Raw genomic sequence first — 22,648 nt, forward strand, 5'->3', positions numbered from 1 at the left:
CTGGCCAGGGAAGCCAGACCTCTGCCTGCCTGCCAGGTCCTGCGTCACCAGCCCTGAGCCGACCCAGGTGGGCCTCGGTGCCAGCCAGCTCAGCATGGCTACCCAGGCACGGGCAGGTGCATGGGTCAGTGACCTCTGGAAGGTCATAGAGAAATGGACAGTTGTTGTCAGCACGTGGTCCTAAAGCCACGTGCTGTGGTGCTGGGGTCCAGATCTGAGTGCTGGTTCCGGCCCAAGGGAGCCGCCACAGCCCTCCCCTGCCCCCTGTCGCCTCTCCGCCCCCGCAGCCTGCCTTCCTCCCTTACACCGCTCCCCTGGCCCGTCCCTGTGGACGTAGGGAAGCTGATGTGGCCGTCTTCCTTTCTGCACTGGAAGGCGCACGTTCCTGCGGGACTTAGGCCTTGTCCGTCCCCTGGGGCCTCCTAATTGTCTCGCCGCAGCTCTGGGAGTGCAGAGCGGAGGCCATTAGGAAGGGGCCTGGGCTGGGGGTGTCCCAGGGAGGTATGGGGCCCTAGAGCCCAGCAGCCAGCCCTTGGTCAGCCCCATGGCTCACACCCACGCCCCCCCAACACAATAGTTTGTCATCTTGTGTCACGTCCCAACTTGAACTTGTAGCACTAAAGGTAATGCCTGCTGTGTGCTTTCCTATTTTTTTTTAAGATTTGTTTATTTTTATTGGAAAGTCAGATATACAGATAGGAGGAGAGACAGAGAGGAAGATCTTCCATCTGCTGACACGCTCCCCAAGTGGCCACAATGGCTAGAGCTGTGCCGATCTGAAGCCAGGAGCCTCCTCTGGGTCTCCCACGGGGGTGTGGAGTCCCAAGGCTTTGGGCCGCCCTCCACTGCTTTTCTAGGCCGGAAACAGGGAGCTGGATGGGGCCACCGGGATTAGAACCAGCGTCCATATGGGATCCCAGCAGATGCCAGGCAAGGACTTTAGCCACTAGGCTACCACACCGGGCCCATACATCTTTTTTTTTTTTTTTTAAAGATTTATTTTATTTTCATTACAAAGTCAGATATACTGAGAGGAGGAGAGAGAGGAAGTGGAGCTGCCGGGATTAGAACCAGCGGCCATATGGGATCAAGGCGAGGACCTTAGCCACCAGGCCACGCTGCCAAGCCCCATACATCTTTAAAAAGAAAAAAAGCATGGCCTGGTGCAGCAGCTTGGCGACTCCCAGCTCCCTTCTCCGGATCGGCTCAGCTCCAGCCATTGCAGCCACTTGGGGAGTGAATCAACACACAGAAGATCTTTCTCTCTGTGCCTCCTTCTCTCTGCATATCTGACTTTCCAGTGAAAACAAATCTTAAAAAGAGAGAGGTTTATTTATTTGAAAGGCAGAAAGAGATCTTCCATCCGCTAACTCACTGCTTCAACAGTCAGAGCTGGGCTGTCCTGAAGCCAGGAGCCAGGAGCTTCCTCCCGGTCGCCATGTGGTGCAGGTACCCAAGCACTTAGTCTGTCTCCTGCTGCCTTTTCAGACCCTTAGCAGGGAGCTGGATCAGACACGGAGGAACTGGGACTCAAGTGGCACCCATGGGATGCTGCTGTCACAGGCAGAGGCAGAACCAGCTATACCACAGCCCCAGCCCTTTTGTGAAGTTAAGAAATGTCCCGTATTCCTGATTTGCTAAGAGTGTCCATCCTAGATTCCCTTGGGCCGTGTGGTGCAGTGCAGCGCGGTGGCCTGAGGCCACACCGGCCACTCCCTCGCAGTGTTTGGGACTACTTGAGTTCTGTGCACAGCTTTGCAGGGGGAGCCTGGTGGGCCCGTGGCTCCTGTGTGTCGCCACCCCTGCTCGGAAACAGGTGGGCAGTTCAACTCCGCTGTCCTGTATCACGCAGTGGTCTGGCGGGCATGCCCTGGGAGGGGAGCCCTGCGCTCGGGGCAGCGGGGCTGTGGCTCTCACATTCCAGAGGTGTCCTTCCTTGGCTGCGTAGCTGTTAGTTCCCAGTGTTCATCCTGCTACTTTTTTTTTTTAATTATTTGTTTACTTACTTGAAAGAGCAAGAAGGAGGAAGAGACAGGAGGGCAGGGAGAATCTTCCATTTGCTAGGTCACTCCCCAGATAGCTGCAGTGGCCAGAAATGAGCTGATCTGTAGCCAGGAGCCTCTTACAGGGGCCCAAGCACATGGCCCAGCTCGGCTGCCTTCCCAGGCCATAGGAGGAGCAGCTGGACGGGAGGAGGGCCGCACACAGGGTAGGCACCCAGGCCAGGCCAGCTGCCCCATAGGCTTGTCCGAGTGGGACTGCCTGTCCCTAGCGTCCCCTTGGGCGTCCAGTCCACATCTCCCCACTTCTCATGTCACACAGCCAGTGCCTCATTCCTACCTGCTTGCCCAGCACAGCTGCGGCCCCACAAGTGTAGGGGGGTCCCCCTCATCCAGATGCAGCCCACTCACACGTCACCCCGTGCCTGCCTCATTCCTCTGCTCCTGTACCAGATGGCAAAGTCCTGTTCACACTGGGCTGGTTCCTGGGCATGGCCTGTCTGTCCAGCTCCCATGGGCATGACCGTCCAGCTCCCTGGGCATGGCCGTCCAGCTCCCTGGGCATGACCGTCCAGCTCCCTGGGCATGGCCTGTCTGTCCAGCTCCCTGGGCATGACCGTCCAGCTCCCTGGGCATGACCTGCCTGTCCAGCTCCCGTGGGCATGACCGTCCAGCTCCCGTGAGCATGACTGCCCAGCTCCCTAGGCATGGCCTGTCTGTCCAGCTCCCGTGGGCATGACCGTCCAGCTCCCTGGGCATGACCGTCCAGCTCCTTGGACATGGCCTGTCTGTCCAGCTCCCGTGGGCATGACCGTCCAGCTCCCGTGGGCATGACCGTCCAGCTCCTTGGACATGGCCTGTCTGTCCAGTTCCCATGGGCATGACCGTCCAGCTCCCGTGGGCATGACCGTCCAGCTCCCTGGGCATGGCCTGTCTGTCCAGCTCCCTGGACATGGCCTGTCTGTCCAATTCCCATGGGCATAGCCCACCCGGTTCCCATGGGCATGGCCTGTCTGTCCAGCTCCATGGGCAGTTCTGTGGCCCTTGCCTGGCCACCTCAGTGTACAATGGAGAGCTGGCAGAGATAGTCCTGCCACGGCCCAGCCACAGGCCGGAGCCACCGGCTCCTCAAGTCCGCAGGGTGCCCCTGGCCCCAGCAGGAACCTCTCTGTCCCCACTCAGCCTGGGCCTCGTCCTGGACCCGGTGGGGGCCCTCTGCTCTCCACAGCCTCCCAGCTGAGCATCTGTCTGGCCCTGGCTGCCGAGCCAGAGCCCAGGAACAGCTCGTGCCTCTGCTGTCCCTGAGCCCATGTGGAAGGGAGCCAAGGCCCCGGAGTGGACACAGACACCAGGCTGTCCCCTGGGGAGTCCTGGATGGGCCAGTGCCCGGAGCCTCAGCGCTGTCACCCCTGTAGGTGCTGAGGGCCCCGTGTGCTGGGCACTGTCTCTCTGGGGCAGGAGGGCATGAGTGTGTGTGCCCAAGGCCCTGTCAGTTCTGGATCCTGGATCCTGCAGACTCGCCCCCACACCAGTCATGCCCTTCCATACCTCACTCTGGCCTCCCCGAGTGCCCAGAGCAGAGGCCTGCTGCTCGCCTGGCTTGCCCCAGCTGGAAGCCTCTGGCCCTGGCAGCAGCCATGATGTCCAGAGAGGGGTTTCCAGGGGAGAAGGCAGCCGGATGGGCACGTGGGGTGAGCCTGCGCAGTGGGCGGCTCCCAGGGGTGCATTGCTCCACTCCACACACACTGCCAAGCCCCCATGCTCGCCCGCAGAGCTGGCCAGCACACAGGGGCAGATCCTCCTGACTGTGCTGAGGCATCCCACCCCCTACCCCAGCGGGGCGGTCAGAGCAGTGGCCTCTCGCCCAGGCCCCTTGGTCCCAGAGGGGACGTGGCTACCTCTCACCTCTTTCGGTCCCTCCCGCAGAGCCCTTTCTAACGCACCAGGCCTGGGGTGTGCTCATCTCGGCCGACCGGTCAGGGTGGGCCCTCCTGCTGTAGCCTTCCCTGGCTTAGGCCCAGGAGGGGCCCGGGGCAGTGCCTCTGAGTGCTGACTCCTGCAGCTGGGGTATGGATTGACCGCCAAGCCTCTGCCATCCACAGGACCAGCAGTGAGACGGTGGAAAGGGGGCTGGCCCCTGCAAGTGACGCCTTGAAGAACAGACCCTGCCAGGGCCAGAGGGAGCTGCAGCTCCAGGCGTACCACAACCCCTTCATTCAGAACTGGGGGGCAAAGGTCATTTACGACTGACCGGGGCCGGCCGGTGCCTGGCCATGTGCGTGGGGCCAGAGTGGTGTGAGAAGTCCATGCTGCAGCCTACTGTGGCGAGGCGGCGGGTGGCATGCTCAGGGGTGCCAGGAGGTTGGTGACCTGCATGGATTGGCCAAGGCACCACAGCCCTTCTCAATGTCCCCACTTGTGTCTGCCCCTCCCAGCAGAGCGCCCAGCCAAGAGCCTCAGCACAGCCCTGGCCGTGGAAGGGGTGACGAAGACAGCCCAGCCAAAGTCCGGACCTGCCAGGCCCTCCGCATCCCAGCCTGCCAAGCCCAGGAGCCGTCGGCTACCCCCCAGGGTCCGGAACTACAACATCATCAGTGCCTGAGCCTGGCGTGGCCCGGTGCTGCCCATTAAAGCAGGTGGCTCCCTCATGCCTCCCTTGGCTGGCAGGACTGTTTGTGTCCTACTTGGGAAACATAGCCTGGTGCTTGTGCCAGGACTGGGCTGGCCCCGCCCACAGCCACCTGCACCCAGCTGGTGTCCAGCCACGTGGCCACATGGGCCTGGACAGGGGGCGAGGGGTCCCAGGCCCATGGAAGGCTGCCATGAGTGAATCCACAGCCAAGTCCCTGAGCCCTTGGTGCCCCCTGTGGGGCTGGGCAGATGACGGTCACCCCGGCCACCTGCGAGAATGAGTGGGAAGCAAGGTGTCCGTGCCACAGGAGTGACCCCATATTCTCCAAAGAGCATGTCACAGCGCCCCTGTGGCAACATGCGGGGCCACGGCAGCCAGCGGGGCCACGGCCTTTCCCTTTCTCAACCAGGGTCACTGCTTGCCTGGGAGTGCGTGGGGAGGAGGCCACTCCCAGCCATGTGACTGTCACCTGTAAGAGCTGGCAGCTGAGAGAGGCTGCCTGGCGCATGAGGCAGACTGCAACCGGGTCCCCGGGTCCCAGGGGCCCCAAGTCCTGCCCACCTGACCGATGGTCCCTCCTCAGGTTTCAGCAAGCCTCGGGCCCCTTCCCAAGGCCATCCTGTGGTCACAGACTGTTTCTTGACAAGCTAGGGTCTCCACCCCTTGCCGGGCAGAAATGGAAGGACCTTGGGGTCGGCCTGCCCAGGGACTTGTCCCTGCCCTCGGCCACCCCCATCGCATCCCTGGGCCCCTCCTGGGTGGTGGGGTGGTGTGGTGGAGGGTCCCTAGTCCCTGCACTGCCCAACCCGGGACTCTCCAGGACACAGGCGCATACTGTCTGTTGCCCCTGAGCATGGGGTCTCCTGAGGCCACCGGGCAGGGCCCAGTCCCCGAGCGGACAGCGGCCCAAGCGCCTTTGTTCCGATCCCGGGGGAGCTCCGCCCTCAGCGCGCCGGGTCCTCCCCGGAGCGGCGCAAGGGAAGGGGGTCGCCGGACCCGCGCGGACCCCGCGCCGCCCAGGAAGGCGCGCCCCGGAAGGCGCAGGGTGACCGGCAGTAACCCCGCCCGGGGCGCCCTCGGCCGGGGTCAACGACCGCGCCGCTGCCCGCCAGCCCCGAGGCCGCGCGCCGCCGGCCATCACCCTATCGCCTAGCAACGCCCACTCGCGCCCTGCCATTGGGCCGCCGCGAACGCCCCCGGCGCACCATTGGCCGCCGCGGGGCAGCGCGCCACGCCCCCGGCCGGCTGGGCGCGAGCGATCGAGGCGACGAGGCCTGTGCGGCCACGCGGGTCCCCCCAGCGGCCTTCCCGCCCACGCCCCCCGTCCAGTGCGCCCCCGGCCCTAAGCGCCCCTGCGCGGCCCCCGCCCAGTGCGCCCCCGGCCCTGAGCGCCCCAGCGCGCCCCCCGCCCAGTGCGCCCCACACCCCAGCTCACCCCAGGCCCAGTGCGCCCCCGGCCCAGCGCACGCCCCGCCCAGTGCGCCCCCGGCCCAGCGCACGCCCCGCCCAGTGCGCCCCCGGCCCAGCGCAAGCCCCGCCCAGTACGCCCCCGGCCCAGCGCACGCCCCGCCCAGTACGCCCCCGGCCCAGCGCGCCCCGCGCCCCAGCGCACCCCCGGCACAGCGCGCCCCCGGCACAGCGCCGTCGCGCGCGGCGCACACGTGGCGTCCGCGGACACGAGGGTGGGGGCGGCCCCCTGCGCGTGCGTCGCGGGGGGCGGGGAGCGGAAGTGGGGGGCGGGCGCGCTGCTCCCCGGCTCCCGCCCGCGCTCCCCCCGCCCCCGAGCGCGCTCCCCGCTCCCGAGCGCGCTCCCGCGCAGGGTCCAGGGGGCGGCGCGCGCGGGTCACCCCACCACCGGCGGCGCGCCGAGGCCCGGGGCGCAGCCCCGACGCTCATTGGCCTGGGCGGCGCAGCCAAGCTGTCAGCCCATGTGGCGTGGCCGCCCGGGGATGGCCGCGGTTTAAATAGAGTCGGCGCCGGCCTAGAGGGAGCCAGAGAGACGCCGCGGCGCCCGCTCCGCTCCGCCCGCGCTGCTCCTCGCTCTCCGCCGCCCGCGCCCTCACCAGGTACGGGGCTTCGGCCGGGGCCCCCGTGGGCGCCGCACCCCCGCACCCGCACCCGCACACGTAGGCATTTGGGGTGCTCCCCACTGCGCCGGGGCCTTGAGGGGGGCGCGGCAAGGGGCGCAGGGCCCGGGGGGGGGGCGCGGGGCCTGGAGAGGGGCGCGGGGCCTGCACCCCTCGCCTCGGCGGGACTGGAAGTGGGGGAGCACAGCGCGGGGCCCTCTGGGGAGCCGCGCCGCAGGCGCCCATTCTTGGGGCTGCGCGGGGCGCAGGGGCGAGCCGGGGCGAGCCGGGCCTCCGCGCACGAGGCCGGCCGGCGGAAGTTGCTGGAGCAGCCCTGGCCTCGCCCCTGCCCCATCTGCCGCAGAGAGGCGCCCTCCCGTCCCGGCTCCGGCCCCCGCCGCTGCGGGGGGACCCTGCGCAGCAGCCCGGGGCCCCCGGGACCCCAGCGAGGCGGGAGGGGCGGCCCAGCGCGGGCCACGAGGCCTGCCCTGCACAGGTGTGCCGAGCTGGCCGGCACCGTCCCGCAGCGCCTCTGCAGGCCGGCCCATTGTGGGGCAAGGGCCGCCCGCCCCCGAGACCGCCGCTGCAGCGCGCACGCCAAGTCCGGGGCCTGGGCCCGACGCCCCCGCCTCCATTGTGTGGCGCTGACCCGCTGCGGGCCCGGGCCGTCCCACAGAGCAGCCATGGAGGAGGTGGTGATCGCCGGCATGTCCGGGAGGCTGCCCGAGTCGGACAACATGCAGGAGTTCTGGGCCAACCTAGTGGGCGGCGTGGACATGGTCACCGACGACGACCGCCGCTGGAAGGCGGGTGAGTGGGGGCCTGGAGGTCGGAGCCACTCGCGGGCGCCCTGGTTTGCCCCCTGGGCTGAGCGCGCCGCCACCCGCAGGGCTCTACGGCCTGCCCCGGCGCTCCGGCAAGCTGAAGGACTTGTCCAAGTTCGACGCCTCCTTCTTCGGCGTGCACCCGAAGCAGGCGCACACCATGGACCCCCAGCTTCGGCTGCTGCTGGAGGTCACCTACGAGGCCATCGTGGATGGAGGTGAGCGGCCACGCAGGGCCCTGGAGCGCTTTCACAACCGCCTGCCAGCTGCGTCCCAGGCGTGCCCCGGGCGCCCCAGTTTCCTCACTGTCCCATGTCTGCCTTGGTCTTGGGCAAGGGCGGGGGTGATGGCCCAGCAGGTGGCTGTGGAGGAGGGCCGACCTGGCAGCACCCCGGGTGCTGCTGGCCGCCTTGGGCTTCGCTCCCTCGGGGCCGTCCGGGCTCCTCACCTCCCTGGCTGGACACTCGGCCTCTGTCTGTTTATCTCAGCTGGGCCGCCCTTGGGGCCAGACGCTGGGGCCAGCAGGCTCAGCCCAGGCCCGTGACCCCAGGGACGGAGGGAGGCTCGGGGGACAGTGCTACCCTGTCCTGCGGCCACTCGGCTGGCCTCACGCCCCACTCCCTGACCTGGGCCCTACCTGGGCCTGCCACTCTGACCCTGCAGGCCTCAATCCCGCCTCTCTCCGGGGCACACACACCGGTGTCTGGGTGGGCGCAAGCGGCTCGGAGGCCTCGGAGGCCCTGAGCCGAGACCCCGAGACCCTCGTGGGTTACAGCATGGTGGGCTGCCAGCGGGCCATGATGGCCAACCGGCTCTCGTTCTTCTTCGACTTCAAAGGTGGGTCCTGCCAGCCACTCTGAGACGGGAGGTGGTTCTGCGGGGTGGGGCGGGGCTGCCCCAGGTGCCCACTCCTGCATCCCCCACAGGGCCCAGCGTCACCCTGGACTCGGCCTGCTCCTCCAGCCTGCTCGCCCTGCACAACGCCTACCAGGCCATCCGCAGCGGGGAGTGCCCGGCGGCCGTGGTGGGCGGCATCAATGTGTTGCTTAAACCCAACACGTCCGTGCAGTTCATGAAGCTGGGCATGCTGAGCCCCGAGGGCGCCTGCAAGTCCTTCGACGATGCAGGTGGGGGCGCGGGGGCCGGGGGTGCTGGAACCAGGGCCTCCGCCCGCATCACTAAGGCCAGCTCTCTGCAGGGAATGGTTACTGTCGCTCCGAGGCCGTGGTGGCCGTCCTGCTGACCAGGAAGTCGCTGGCCCGGCGCGTGTACGCCACCATCCTCAACAGTGGCACGAACACCGACGGCAGCAAGGAGCAAGGTGCATGGGGGCCGAGCGGCACGGGGGCGGGGTGGGGGAAGGCGGGGGGGCAGAGGTAGGGCCCGGCAGGTACGGGCACGGGAGGTGTGGGTCAGCCTGAGACCCCGTCTCACCCCCAGGTGTGACATTCCCTTGCGGGGAGGCCCAGGAGCAGCTCATCCGCTCACTGTACGAACCGGCTGGCCTGGCCCCCGAGTCCCTGGAGTACATCGAGGCCCACGGCACGGGCACCAAGGTGAGCCCACCCCGCCACACCCCCCCGCACGGCAGCACAGCCGCGACCTCTGACCCTCCCGTGTCCCCCGAAGGTGGGTGACCCCCAGGAGCTGAATGGCATCGTGCGAGCCCTGTGCGCCTCCCGCAAGGATCCCTTGCTGATCGGCTCCACCAAGTCCAACATGGGGCACCCCGAGCCTGCCTCAGGACTCACGTCCCTAGCCAAGGTACAGGCCCCGGGGAGGGACGGCTCTTGGCATCCCATGGGCTGGCCCCACGGCGTGCCCGCAAAGAGCCGGCTCTGCAGAGGGGGATTCTGCCTGCAGGTGCTGCTGTGCCTGGAGCACGGGCTCTGGGCCCCCAACCTGCACTTCCACAACCCCAACCCTGAGGTGCCGGCGCTGAGCGACGGCCGGCTGCAGGTGGTGGACCGGCCGCTGCCCGTGCGCGGTGGCAACGTGGGTATCAACTCTTTCGGCTTCGGTGGCTCCAACGTGCACGTCGTCCTGCAGCCCAACACCCGGGCCCCCGGGCCCCGTGCCCCCCACGCCGCGCTGCCCCGCCTGCTGCGGGCCAGTGGGCGCACCCCTGAGGCCGTCCAGAGCCTGCTCGAGCAGGGCCAGCGGCACAGCCAGGACCTGACCTTTGTGAGCATGCTGAATGACATCGCACCCACCTCCCCCGCCGCCATGCCCTTCCGGGGCTACTCCGTGCTGGGCGGCGAGGCCAGCAGCCAGGACGTGCAGCAGGTGCCGGCCGGCAAGCGCCCGCTCTGGTTCATCTGCTCTGGTGAGGCCCCTGCCCCGCACGCGGCCCACACCCCTGTGGGCAGTGGCCTGGGTAGCCACCGGGCTCTGATACGCTCTCCTGGGCAGGCATGGGCACGCAGTGGCATGGCATGGGGCGGAGCCTCATGCGCCTAGACCGCTTCCGGGCCTCCATCCTGCGCTCAGACCAGACCCTGGCGCCATTTGGGGTGAAGGTCTCAGGCCTGTTGCTGAGCCCCGAGGAGGGCGTCTTTGATGACATCGTGTACGCCTTCGTGAGCCTCACGGCCATCCAGGTACACAGCCCTGTGCCAGCCCCGGGAGCCCCAGATGGAGGAGCTGGGGGACACCCTCCCCGGGCTGGCGTGACGTGGCCTCCACTTCCCCCAGATCGCACTCATCGACCTGCTGACCGCGGTGGGGCTCCAGCCGGACGGCATCATCGGGCACTCACTGGGGGAGGTGGCCTGTGGCTACGCCGACGGCTGCCTGTCCCAGGAGGAGGCCGTGCTGGCCGCCTACTGGAGGGGCCAGTGCATCAAGGATGCCCACCTCCCATCGGGCGCCATGGCTGCCGTGGGTACGGCTCCCCTGCTGTGCCCGTGGTCTTGGGAAAGAGTGGGCCCCTCTGCCAGCAGGTGTGCTGTCCCATACACTGGTACCGAGCCAAGCCCCCAGGTGCCCACACATGTATGTTTGTGGTGTCCTGGGCCTGGCTTCTGCCCCTTGAAGCCCCGAGGGCTGCAGGGGCCCAGCAGGGGAGGGGTGGGCAGAGAGCAGGGTGAGGCCTTGCCTGGTCACTGCAGGGGCACCGTCCAGTGGCTGGGCCTTAGTGCCCCGCCAAGCCACCCACAAATGACAGCAGCTGGCAGCTTTACTGCCCCAGGGCAGGCGAGTCGGTGAGCCACACTTAGGCCCCTTCCCTCGTAGGCCTCTCCTGGGAGGAGTGCAAGCAGCGCTGTCCACCTGGCATCGTGCCCGCCTGCCACAATTCCGTGGACACAGTGACCATCTCGGGGCCTCAGGTGGGCCTTGCCCGTCCATGTGCACCCAGGGTGGGGCGGGGCCTGGGCTGCAGCCCCTGACCGCTGCCGCCCGGCCCAGGCACCCATGGCGGAGTTTGTGGAGCAGCTGAGGCGGGAGGGCGTGTTTGCCAAGGAGGTGCGCACGGGCGGCCTGGCGTTCCACTCGTACTTCATGGATGCAATCGCGCCCACGCTGCTGGAGCAGCTTAAGAAGGTGGCTCTGGGGGCCCAGGCGGGGGGTCCCACTTGGCCTCGGGCAGGGGCCCACTCCCCCTGACCCCGCTCTGCTCCATCCCGGACAGGTGATCCGTGAGCCGCGGCCGCGCTCTGCCCGCTGGCTCAGCACCTCCATCCCAGAGGCCGAGTGGCAGGGCAGCCTGGCCCGCACGTCCTCGGCCGAGTACAACGTAAACAATCTGGTGAGCCCCGTGCTCTTCCAGGAGGCACTGTGGCACGTGCCCGAGCAGGCCGTGGTGCTGGAGATCGCCCCTCACGCCTTGCTGCAGGTGCGCGAGGGGGCGTGCGGGGCGGGGGGTGGTCCGGGGAGGGGCAGGCTGCCCGGGCTCAGCTCTGCCGGCCCTGTCGCCCCAGGCCATCCTGAAGCGGGGCCTCAAGCCCAGCTGCACCATCCTGCCGCTGATGAAGAAGGACCACAGGGACAACCTGGAGTTCCTGCTCACCAACCTGGGCAAGCTGCACCTCACCGGGTAGGTGTCCGGCCGCCGTGCTGGGCGTGGGGGACCCTGGCACCCTGGCACGTGCTCATGTCTCCATCCCCACCAGCACCGACGTAGACCCCAACGCGCTGTTCCCACCCGTGGAGTTCCCGGCCCCACGGGGGACCCCGCTCATCTCACCCTACATCAAGTGGGAGCACAGCCAGAGCTGGGACGTGCCCGCCGCCGAGGACTTCCCCAACGGCTCCAGCTCCTCCTCTGCCACCGTCTACACCATCGGTGAGCCAGGTGCCCCTCCTGCATCGGGGGTGGGCGGGCCAGGGGCTGCGCTGAGGCCTGTGCCCGCCCACAGACGCCAGCCCCGAGTCCCCTGAGCACTACCTGGTGGACCACTGCATCGACGGCCGGGTCATCTTCCCTGCCACCGGCTATCTGTGCCTGGCCTGGCGGACGCTGGCCCGGCGCCTGGGCCTGGCCATGGAGCAGCTGCCCGTGGTGTTTGAGGACGTTACGCTACACCAGGCCACCATCCTGCCCAAGACCGGTGAGCCCTGGGCCTGGGGCTGCTTGGGGCACCCGGGGAGGTCTGCTGCGCTCTGACCTTGACCCCCCGCGCTGCAGGCACTGTCACCCTGGAGGTGCGGCTCCTGGAGGCCTCCCGTGCCTTCGAGGTCTCCGATAACGGCAATCTGATCGTGAGCGGTGAGCAGGGACAGGGTCCGGTGATGGCAGCCCCCCCTGGAAGCAGGGACTGGACTGCAGGACGGGTCCTGAGCCCCTTGCCACCCCCAGGGAAGGTGTACCAGTGGGAGGATCCGAACCCCAAGCTCTTTGAGCTCCTGGAAGGCCAGAGCCCTGCAGACCCCACGGCTGCCTTCCGCCTGTCCCAGGCTGATGTGTACAAGGAGCTGCGGCTGCGTGGGTATGACTACGGCCCCCACTTCCAGGGTGTCCTGGAGGCCAACCTCGAAGGTAAGCAGGGGTCTCTGCACCCTGGCGGGAACGGGGGACTCCGGAGAGTCGGTGTGAGGGCCGTCCCCTGTGCCGCAGGCAGTTCCGGCCAGCTGCTGTGGAAAGACAACTGGGTGACCTTCCTGGACGCCATGCTGCAGGTGTCCATCCTGGGCCACAGCCAGCGCAGCCTGCGCCTGCCCACCCGCATCACCGCCTTGCACATCGACCCTGCCACCCACCTGCGCAAGGTGCACTCGTGGGGTGAGGCCCAAGGTAAGCCCCCCGTTCCCGGTGCCCCACTCAGCCCCACCCAGCCCACGCTCACCCGTCTTTCCCCACAGCGGCCGACGCGGTGGTGGACAGCTGCCTGGGCACCCTGGTGAGCGGGGGGGCTCACCTGGCGGGCCTACACACCTCCACGGCCCCCCGGCGCCAGCAGGAGCAGCTGGTGCCCATCTTGGAGAAGTTCTGCTTCGTGCCACACGTGGAAGGCAGCTGCTTGGCTGAGAACGCTGCCCTGCAGGAGGAGCTGCAGCTGTGCAAGGGTGAGCCCCCAGACGGCACGGCTCCGGGAGCGCCCTGCAGGGTGTGGCGGGGGCAGCCGCGCACAGCGAGCCAGTGCCTTGTGTGCAGGGTTGCTGCCTGCACCAGAGGGCCGGGCCCCGAACAGAGTCCGGGGCCAGCAGGACTGTGTCTCCTTCCCCACCAGGGCTGGCGCAGGTGCTGCAGACCCGAGTGGCCCAGCAGGGACTGAAAATGGCTGTGCCTGGGCTGGACGGGGCCAGGGTGCCAGTGCCCCAGGAGCCCCCGCAGCAGGTTCTTCCTCGGCTGCTGGCAGCGGCCTGCCAGCTGCAGCTCAACGGGAGCCTGCAGCAGGCTCTGGGCCACGCCCTGGCCCAGGAGAGGTCCCTGCTGCCCGAAGACCCACTGCTCAGCGGCCTCCTCACCTGCCCGGCCCTCAAGGTCTGCGTGGACACTGCCCTGGAGAACCTGGCGAGCCCCAGGATGAAGGTGGTAGAGGTGGGTGCCAGGCAAATGGTCATGCAGGCAGCCCCTGGGCTCGGGCCCCTCCGCGGCTGCTGTGGGGGGCGACGACCCCACCCTGGCCCGTGGCCCCCGGGAGGTGTGCCGGAGCCTCCAGCCGGCATCCGCCACTGCAGGGGAGGCCCCTCCTGGTGCACACTTGACTCGGGGGGCGTCTCCGTGCCAGGTGCTGGCCAGCGAGGGTCACCTGTTCACCCGCATTCCGGACCTGCTCAACAGCCAGCCCTTGCTGCAGCTGGACTACACGGCCACTGACCGCCACAGCCAGGCCCTAGAGGCCGCCCATGCCCAGCTGCAACAGTGGGGCATCGGCCAGAGTCAGTGGGACCCCGAGGGCCCCGCCCCCAGCAGTCTGGGTGCGGTCGACCTGCTGGTGTGCAACTGTACAGTGGCCAACCTCGGGGACCCGGCCTCTGCCCTGGGCAACATGGCAGCTGCCCTCAAGGAAGGCGGCTTCCTGCTGCTGCACGCTCTGCTCCGGGGACACACCCTCGGCGAGACCCTGGCCTTCCTCGCGGCCGCCGAGCCTCAGCAGGGGCCAAGCCTGCTGACACAGGTGGGCACCGGTCAGGCAGGGAGGGCTGGGAGTCGCCAGGACGCAGGACTGACACCCGCTTCCGCCCCTGCAGGACGAGTGGGAGCAGCTGATGGCCAAGGCCGCCCTGCAGCTGGTGGCCGTCAAGGCCTCCTGCTACGGCTCCGTGCTCTTCCTGTGCCGCCGGCCAGCCCCGCGCCACAGCCCCGTTTTCCTGCCCGTGGACGACGCCAGCTTCCACTGGGTGGACCCTCTGAAGGTCTGACCCTGGGGAGCGGCCCCCCCTGGCCCGGGTCCCACAGAGGCCAACCCGCTGCCTTGTCCTGCAGGACATCCTGGCCGAGGACTCGCCCCGGCCCGTGTGGCTGACGGCCATGAGCTGCCCCACGTCAGGCGTTGTGGGCCTGGTGAACTGCCTCCGCAAAGAGCCCGGCGGGCACCGGATTCGGTAGGAGATGCCTGCCGGGCCCTCCCCGCCCCTTCCCCGTCGCCCCCCAGCCCCTCACACTCTGCTGCCTGCAGGTGCATGCTGCTGTCCAGCCTCAGTGGCGAGTCTCGCGTCCCGGCCCTGGGCCCCGGGTCTCCGGAGCTGGAGGATGTGTTGCGGACGGACCTGGTGATGAACGTGTACCGTGACGGGGCCTGGGGCGCCTTCCGCCACCTGCAGCTGGAGCAGGGTGAGTGCCCCCCGCCGCCAGCTCCCAGCACAGCGAGCGCGGGCTGAGGAGGCGAGGTCGGCCCGCAGCACCCCACACCTGCCGCCCACAGACAAGCCCCAGGAGCCGACAGCGCACGCCTTCGTCACTGTGCTCACCCGTGGCGACCTCTCGTCCATCCGCTGGGTTTGTTCGCCACTGCGGCATGCGCAGCCCACCAGCCCCGGGACGCAGCTCTGTACCGTCTACTACGCCTCGCTCAACTTCCGCGACATCATGCTGGCCACTGGCAAGCTGTCGGCCGACGCCATCCCAGGTGCGCTGGGGTCCTGGGCCTGGGAGGGCCGGGAGGGGGGCGCTGCCGGCTCACTGCCCCCTGGCCCTGCCCCAGGCAAGTGGAGCGCCAGGGATTGCATGCTGGGCATGGAGTTCTCTGGCCGGGACGCCTGTGGCCGCCGCGTGATGGGGCTGGTGCCTGCGGAAGGCCTGGCCACCTCCGTCCTGCTCACGTCAGATTTTCTCTGGGATGTGCCCTCCGGCTGGTGAGTGGACCAGGGCCCCCTCGGGGGTGTGGGGCAGCTGGCAGCCGGGCCCCCTGACCCCTGGCGTGTCCCCAGGACCCTGGAGGAGGCGGCCTCGGTCCCGGTCGTGTACACCACGGCCTACTACTCGCTGCTGGTCCGGGGGCGCATGAAGCGAGGGGACACGGTGCTCATCCACTCGGGCTCTGGCGGCGTGGGCCAGGCCGCCATCGCCATCGCGCTCAGCATGGGCTGCCGTGTCTTCACCACCGTGGGTAAGGTCGCGCCCTGTCCCCCTGCCCCCGACGGTCCACGGCCGCCCAGCTCACGACCAGCCGTCACCTGCCAGGGTCGGCCGAGAAGCGGGCGTACCTCCAGGCCCGGTTCCCTCAGCTTGACGACACCAGCTTCGCCAACTCGCGCGACACAAGCTTCGAGCAGCACGTGCTGCGGCACACGGCCGGCAAGGGTGAGCCGGGGCGCCCGCAGGTCTCCCTGCGGCCCAGGCGGAGGGGTGGGCCCTGACCAGACGCCCCCTTCCCGCCCAGGTGTTGACCTGGTCCTCAACTCCTTGGCGGAGGAGAAACTGCAGGCCAGCGTGCGCTGCCTGGCCCAGCACGGCCGCTTCCTGGAGATTGGCAAGTTTGACCTCTCCAACAACCACCCGCTGGGTGAGTGCCAGGGCCCGCCGGGCGGGGGTGGCCAGGAGCCCCCCTCCACTGGGCCCCGAGTGAGTCGCCCGCCTCCCCTCCCTGTCCAGGCATGGCTGTCTTCCTCAAGAACGTGACCTTCCACGGAGTCCTGCTAGACGCCCTCTTCCAAGACGCCAACGAGGACTGGCGGGAGGTGGCCGAGCTGCTACGGGCAGGCATCCGCGACGGAGTGGTGCAACCCCTCAAACGCACCGTGTTCCCCAAGGACCAGGTGGAGGAGGCGTTCCGCTACATGGCCCAGGGGAAGCACATTGGCAAGGTCATCATCCAGGTGAGGCCGAGTGGGCACCCCAGGCTGGGCACCCCTGGTGAGGCCGGGTGCTCTAGGTGAGCTGGGCACCCCAGGCCGGGCACCCCAGACCGGCACCCCTGGTGAGGCCAGGCGCGCTAGGCGAGCCAGGCACCCCTGGTGAGGCCGGGTGCTCTAGGCGAGCTGGGCACCCCAAGCCGGGCACCCCTGGTGAGGCCGGGTGAGCTGGGCACTCTGGGCAAGCCGGACAGCACCTGAGCCCTCGGGCTGCTCGGCCGCAGGTGCGTGAGGAGGAGCAGGAGGCAGGGCTGAAGGCAGTGACACCCACCCTGACCATGGCCATCTCCAAGACCTTCTGCCCGCCCCACAAGACGTACGTGCTGGTCGGTGGCCTGGGTGGCTTCGGCCTGGAGCTGGCCGGGTGGCTCGTGCTGCGCGGGGCTCAGCGGCTGGTGCTCACGTCCCGCTCCGGGATCCGCACAGGTGAGTGGGCGGGGCCCCTGGTGGCACCCGGGGTGGGGGTGCCCCTGCCCCTGCCAGACCCCAGCGCCCCGTGTCTTGCAGGCTACCAGGCCAAGCAGGTCCGCGAGTGGCGCCGCCAGGGCGTGCAGGTGCTGGTGTCCACCCGGGATGCCAGCTCACTTGAGGGCGCGCGGGCCCTGGTGGCCGAGGCCGCGCAGCTGGGGCCCGTCGGAGGCATCTTCAACCTGGCCATGGTGAGGACAGACCCTGGGCAGGGTCCCCGGGGACGGCGTGCCGAGGCCCGGCCGGCTGCTGAGCCTGCCTCCCCCGCAGGTCCTCCGGGACGGCATGTTGGAGAACCAGAGCCCCGCCCTGTTCCTCGACGTCAGCAGACCCAAGTACCACGGCACCATGAACCTGGACAGGTGGGCACGGGCTCCGGGCACGGGGCGGCGGGGCTGGGAGCTGCCGTGGGAGTGACGCAGGTGTCCGCAGGGTGACCCGCGAGGCCTGCCCCGAGCTGGACTACTTCGTGGTCTTCTCCTCCGTGAGCTGCGGCCGCGGCAACTCGGGCCAGAGCAACTACGGCTTCGCCAACTCATGCATGGAGCGCGTCTGTGAGCAGCGCCGACAGGACGGCCTGCCAGGTGAGAGCCGGCCTGCCCCCACCGGGCCCCTCGCCCGCCCGCCCGCCGGGCCCCTCACCGTTTCCTCACCTATAGGCCTGGCGGTGCAGTGGGGTGCTGTTGGCGACGTGGGCGTCGTCCTGGAGACCATGGGCACCAATGACACGGTCATCGGGGGGACCCTGCCGCAGCGCATCGCCTCCTGCCTGGAGGTGCTGGAGCTCTTCCTGCACCAGCCACACGCCGTCCTCAGCAGCTTCGTGCTGGCCGAGAAGAAGGCTGCAGCCCGCGGCGACGGCGATGGCCAGCAGGACCTGGTCAAGGCTGTGGCACACATTCTGGGTGAGCTCCACGCGCTCCCCCTGCGCCCGAGCTCGCACCCACAGCCCTGCCGGACCGCCAACCGAGCCCTCCTGCCCCATAGGCATCCGTGACCTGGCCGGCATTAGCATGGACAGCTCGCTGGCCGACCTGGGCCTGGACTCGCTGATGGGCGTGGAGGTGCGCCAGACCCTGGAGCGCCAGCACGACCTGGTGCTGTCGATGCGCGAGGTGCGGCAGCTGACACTGCGGCGGCTCCAGGAGCTCTCCTCCAAGGCCAGCGCCGACACGGGTGCGTGGTGGCCTAGGCCCGCCCTTGGCGCCAGAGCCGCAGTCCGCGTGTCCGGGCAGGCCTGACGCCTCCCTGTCTCCACAGAGCTGCCATCGGCCACGTCCAAGGAGGGCAACCCGGCCCGAGAGCAGCAGCTGAACTTGAGCACCCTGCTCGTGAACCCCGAGGGCCCCACCCTAACGAGGCTCAACTCGGTGCAGAGCTCGGAGCGGCCCCTGTTCCTGGTGCATCCGATCGAGGGCTCCACCACCGTCTTCCACAGCCTGGCCGCCCGGCTCAGCGTGCCCACCTACGGCCTGCAGTGCACCCGGGCCGCCCCGCTGGACAGCATCCAAAGCCTGGCCGCCTACTACATCGAGTGCATCCGGCAGGTGCAGCCCGAGGGCCCCTACCGCGTGGCCGGCTACTCCTACGGGGCCTGCGTGGCCTTCGAGATGTGCTCGCAGCTGCAGGCCCAGCAGGGCCCGGCCCACAACAGCCTCTTCCTCTTTGACGGCTCCCACTCCTACGTGCTGGCTTACACCCAGGTAAGACCTGACCCCAGGGCCCCTGGCTGCGGGGCCGGCCCGGGCTAGCGCCCCTGCAACTGCCCCTCCCCGCAGAGCTACCGCGCCAAGATGACCCGAGGCTGCGAGGCGGAAGCCGAAGCTGAGGCCATTTGCTTCTTCGTGCAGCAGTTCACAGACGCGGAGCACGGCAGGGTAGGCGGGGGCTCCCTGGGCAGGCGGCGGGGGGAGCTGGGGGCTCCCTGGGCAGGCGGCGGGGGGGAACTGGGGGCTCCCTGGGCAGGCGGCGGGGGGGCTGGAGGGCGCACACTCACACCCCCACCGCACAGTTGCTGGAGTCGCTGCTGCAGCTCGGCAGCCTGGAGGAGCGTGTGGCAGCCGCGGTGGACTTGGTCACCGAGAGCCACCAGGGCCTGGACCGCCAGGAGCTGAGCTTCGCGGCCCGGTCTTTCTACCACAAGCTGCGGGCGGCTGAGCAGTACACCCCCAAGGCCAAGTACCACGGCAACGTGACGCTGCTGCGCGCCAAGACGGGCGGCGCCTACGGCCAGGACCTGGGTGCCGACTACAACCTCTCACAGGTGTGGGGTGCCGGGCAGGCGGCTGGGGCACAGGGGAGGGGGCGCGGTAGCTGGGGCGCCGGGGGAGGGTGGCTGTGGGCGTACCGACCCGAGGTTCCCCACAGGTATGCGACGGCAAGGTGTCGGTGCACGTCGTCGAGGGCGACCACCGCACGCTGCTCGAGGGCAGCGGCCTCGACTCCATCATCGGCATCATCCACAGCTCCCTGGCCGAGCCGCGAGTGAGCGTGCGGGAGGGCTAGGCCCGCAGCGGGACTGCTCCGGCCGCAGCGCCAAGGGAGGCTCCTGCAGGTGGGGCCCGCTCGCGGCTGGCAGCAGAACAGTCGCCAAGTCCCACACAGGCTCGGAGACCGCCCGCCCGGTCTGTGAAGAGCCAGGCCTGCCGGGGCCAGGCGGGCCCCACTGGCCGCCTTGCGTGCACTCTTATTTATTGCATCGCTGGGCGAACGCCCGCCCCAGGTGCACCCCCTCTGTGAAGTGCTGCCCAGCCCAGCCTCTGCCGCCATGGGGCAGAGGGGCTGGGGGCCCCTTGGCCTCCCCCAGTGTCCGGCTGCAGCCATGATGTGGGGTCGTCCCGACCCTGCGGACGGCACCGGGCCCATCTGTGTGTGCGCTCGTTGCTGCCGGCGTCTCGCGGTTGTGACTGCCGGAGTGAAGAGCCATGTGCGGCGTGTCTCGTTTGGACCCCAAGGCGTACGATGCTGCTCGGCACCCTCCCCGGCCCCTGAATAAACCGCACGGGAGCTCTGTCTGCGTCTCCCTCCTTCACAGCTCCCCGCTCCCCAGAGGCCTGAGGGCGCCCCCAGGGAGAACACGTGACCATAGGAGGTCCCCGAGGCTGAGGCGGGTGGCAGCAGGGAGGTTTTCTGGACATTGCATAGCAAGTGGCTCCTGCCCTGCCGGGAGGCAGTGTCCCCGAGCCCAAGGGGCCAGCGTGGGCACCTCACAGCCCCAGGCGCTCAGTGGCCTGCTTCCCTAGGGCCCAAAGGGCAGCATACCTGCCCCGTCCCAACTCCTGGGACAGTGAACAGGAGGGGTGCTCCGAGCCAAGGGGCTGGGGCCAGGGGACGCTGTGCCACCCAGGCAGGGCCCACCTCACGTAATGGGCGCTGCCTGCATCAGGGCTATAAGGTAGCCAGTAGTCAGTCAGCCGCCCCTGGGCGGCCAGCTCACTGACACCAGCTCCACACAGGCATTGTGGGAAGCTTACCAGTGTCCAGCAGGCCGCATAAAATAAAAGAATCACAAAAAGGCAAAGCCAGGTGGGGGTCATTCCTGACAGGCGTGCTGGGGATGCCCTGTCCGTGCTGCAGGCCGGCGTGCCAGCCTGCTGATGCAATGCCCACGTGGCCAGCTGCCCTACTTCTGACCCAGCCTTGTGCTAATGCAGCTGGAAGAGCAGAACATGACCCATGGGTGGCCTTTATGGCACCCCAGGCTGGCAGGCCCCGTGCCACTGGCACGGGCACACTGCTGGAGCTACACTGCCACACAGATGTGAACCCCAAGGCTCCCAGACCTGCAGGAAATCTGGACAGGCCGAGGGCCCCGACCGCGACCCGGCGTTGGCACCCAGAGCGTGTGCAGGGCTGGCCCCCTCCATGCCAGTCTTCACTCGGCCGCTGCCCTCCTTTGTGCAGGGAGCCGCCACACAGGGCCAGCCTGGACTCAGCCTGCCAGCCCCAACAGGGCTGCCCACACCCCAAGTAGCATCTTGGCTGTAAGACATTTCTAAAGAAACCTAAAAATACATATTTTTCAAGTGACACTTTTATTTGAAAGGCTGAATAACAGCCAAGTACATTAACATGCACGAGGCATGGAGGTGACGTGTCCACACCAGAGGGGCAGGCATCTGCGTGAGGCAGCGGGGGCGTCACTGCAGCCCCCAGGAGCAGCTGCGGAGCTGGCTGGGCATCTCCAGGCCAGGCAACAGGCCGCCGAGGGAGGGCTCCTGTGCAGCCAGGGCGGGTTAGGGCTGCAGTCTCCCTGGCACTGGGCAGAGCAGGGAAAGCTGCTGCCTGCAATGCTGGCCTCCCGCAGGGCACAGGTTCCAGTCTGGACTGCTCCAGCTCCCTGCCTGTGGCCTGGGAAAGCAGTGAGGACGGCCTGAAGCCTTGGGCCCCTGCACCCGTGGGAGACCCTGAGCAGGCTCCGGGCTCCTGGCCCTGGGCGGGGTATAGACAGCTCTGCCCGTCTCGTCTGTCACTGCCTTGCAACACATCTTGCTTTCTCGTCCCAGTGCTGGTTGAACGCATCTGAAGCTCTCAGAGTCAGGCTTAATATACAAAGAAACCCATACAGGCAGTGAGGAGGTGCGCATGGCCCTGAAAGAGTGAGCCTGCGGGCCCGGCGATAGAGCAGCGGTTTAAGTGCTCACCTTGAATGTGCCAGGATCCCATGTGGGCACCAGTTCTAATCCCGGCAGCCCCGCTTCCCATCCAGCTCCCTGCTTGTGGCCTGAGGAAGCAGTCGAGGACGGCCCAAAGCCTTGGGACCCTGCGCCCGCGTGGGAGACCCGAAAGAAGCTCCTGGCTCCTGGTTTCGGATTGGCTCAGCTTCAGCCGTTGCAGCCAGTTGGATGGAAGATATTTCTGTCTCTCCTCCTCTCTGTATATCTGCCTTTCCAATAAAAATAAATAAATCTTAAAAGTGAGCCTGCGAGAGACGCAGGGGACCATCTACCCTTAGCAGGGCAGAGTCATGGGGACCCCGCCCTTGGCAGGGGGAGACGCGGGGACCCCACCACCAGGAGGGGCCCATGCAGAAGGCAGACGTGCCACACAAGCCCCTGCTGCCAGCTCTGAAACCCCCAGGAGTGACACCAGGAAGCGCCTGGCGCTGTCCCCCAGTGCTGAGGCGCTCTGGCAACCAGGCCCGGCCCGGCGCGTGGTCGCCAACACACTCCCCGTCCTGCCCTGGGCTGCCCTGGCCTGTCCGCCTGGACACTACTTAGATTCACTCGCTTTTTATTCAAAACGGTCTCAGCGAGTGAGGTCATCAGCTTTTCAACTCTCCAAATGACCGCAACAGCCAGAGCTGTTCAAGGCCATTAGCCACTGCCGGGTTGCCCACGCAGGTGCAGAAGCCCATGGCCCTGGGCTGTCCACTGCTTGCCCGGGCACGGAAATGGGGGAGCTAGACAGGAAGTAGAGCAGTTGGGACTTGAACCAGTGGTCACCTGGATGCTGGCACAACAGTGAGGGGTTTAGCTTGCTATACTACATCAGCCCCTATTTTATTGTATTTCATTATTAAGATTTATTATTTTTCTTGGAAAGGCAGATCTACAGACAGCAAGAGAGACAAAAAGACCTTCCATCCACTGATTTCACTCCCCAAGTGGCCATAATGGCCACAATGACCAGAGCTGAGCCTATCCAAAGGCAGGAGCCAGGAGCCTCTTCTGTGTCTCCCATGCGGGTGCAGGGTCCCAAAGCTTTGGGCCGTCCTCGACTGCTTTCCCAGGCCACAAGCAGGGAGCTTGATGGGAAGTGGGGCAACCAGGACATGGTACCTATACGGGAGCTAGGTGCGTGCGAGGTGAGGATTTAGCCACTAGGCTATCATGCCAGGCTCTATTTTTATTTCTCACCCTTTTTCAGTGGAAACAGCGTGTTTTGGATCAAGAGATCTCCTTCCCCAAGGTACCTGTTTCC

At 67.7% G+C, this 22,648-nt stretch overlaps 2 protein-coding genes across 5 annotated transcripts in view; both read left to right on the forward strand.

Moving 5' to 3' along the window:
- The window catches only part of CCDC57 (coiled-coil domain containing 57), a 61,277-nt gene extending 56,627 nt beyond the window's left edge, over positions 1–4,650 (forward strand). For 2 of the 3 annotated variants that reach the window (XM_058675614.1, XM_058675617.1), the window contains one exon: positions 4,436–4,650. In XM_058675614.1, the coding sequence (XP_058531597.1) occupies positions 4,436–4,602 (167 nt within the window). In that variant the 3' untranslated portion in view covers positions 4,603–4,650. The remainder of the gene's footprint in view (positions 1–4,435) is intronic. The other variant, XM_058675616.1, reaches the window with a different exon arrangement.
- A 1,734-nt stretch (positions 4,651–6,384) lies between these two features.
- On the forward strand, positions 6,385–19,331 carry FASN (fatty acid synthase). 2 transcript variants are annotated; one of them, XM_058675426.1, is made up of 42 exons: positions 6,385–6,698; positions 7,380–7,508; positions 7,588–7,740; positions 8,186–8,359; positions 8,449–8,649; positions 8,721–8,843; positions 8,963–9,078; positions 9,152–9,286; positions 9,386–9,848; positions 9,935–10,122; positions 10,217–10,406; positions 10,757–10,851; positions 10,931–11,065; positions 11,154–11,357; positions 11,443–11,558; positions 11,635–11,807; positions 11,881–12,072; positions 12,150–12,230; positions 12,321–12,500; positions 12,579–12,755; positions 12,824–13,027; positions 13,192–13,502; positions 13,693–14,082; positions 14,156–14,320; positions 14,391–14,509; positions 14,584–14,738; positions 14,830–15,033; positions 15,109–15,259; positions 15,335–15,513; positions 15,588–15,707; positions 15,787–15,909; positions 15,999–16,222; positions 16,483–16,684; positions 16,766–16,917; positions 16,997–17,088; positions 17,159–17,310; positions 17,386–17,631; positions 17,714–17,902; positions 17,987–18,429; positions 18,505–18,603; positions 18,738–18,989; positions 19,094–19,331. In XM_058675426.1, the coding sequence occupies exons 2-42, from the start codon at positions 7,382–7,384 to the stop codon at positions 19,229–19,231; spliced, it is 7,533 nt and encodes a 2,510-aa protein (XP_058531409.1). In that variant the 5' UTR covers positions 6,385–6,698; positions 7,380–7,381; the 3' UTR covers positions 19,232–19,331. The 2 variants fall into 2 exon arrangements, with proteins under 2 accessions (XP_058531409.1, XP_058531408.1); XM_058675425.1 differs by having other exon boundaries at positions 6,386–6,698; positions 7,375–7,508.
- The last annotated feature ends 3,317 nt before the right edge of the window (positions 19,332–22,648 follow it).

This window comes from Ochotona princeps, chromosome 17 (assembly GCF_030435755.1).
Source record: "Ochotona princeps isolate mOchPri1 chromosome 17, mOchPri1.hap1, whole genome shotgun sequence".
Classification (NCBI taxonomy): Eukaryota; Metazoa; Chordata; class Mammalia; order Lagomorpha; family Ochotonidae; genus Ochotona; species Ochotona princeps.

What these genes read in the sequence shown, in the direction of transcription:
- FASN (XM_058675426.1), top strand. Translation starts at nt 7,382, where the DNA reads ATGGAGGAGGTGGTGATCGCCGGCATGTCCGGGAGGCTGCCCGAGTCG. An exon ending in GTTCTTCTTCGACTTCAAAG is followed by an intron (nt 8,360 to 8,448) that starts GTGGGTCCTGCC and finishes CATCCCCCACAG; the next exon opens with GGCCCAGCGTCACCCTGGAC. An exon ending in CCAGGATGAAGGTGGTAGAG is followed by an intron (nt 13,503 to 13,692) that starts GTGGGTGCCAGG and finishes TCTCCGTGCCAG; the next exon opens with GTGCTGGCCAGCGAGGGTCA.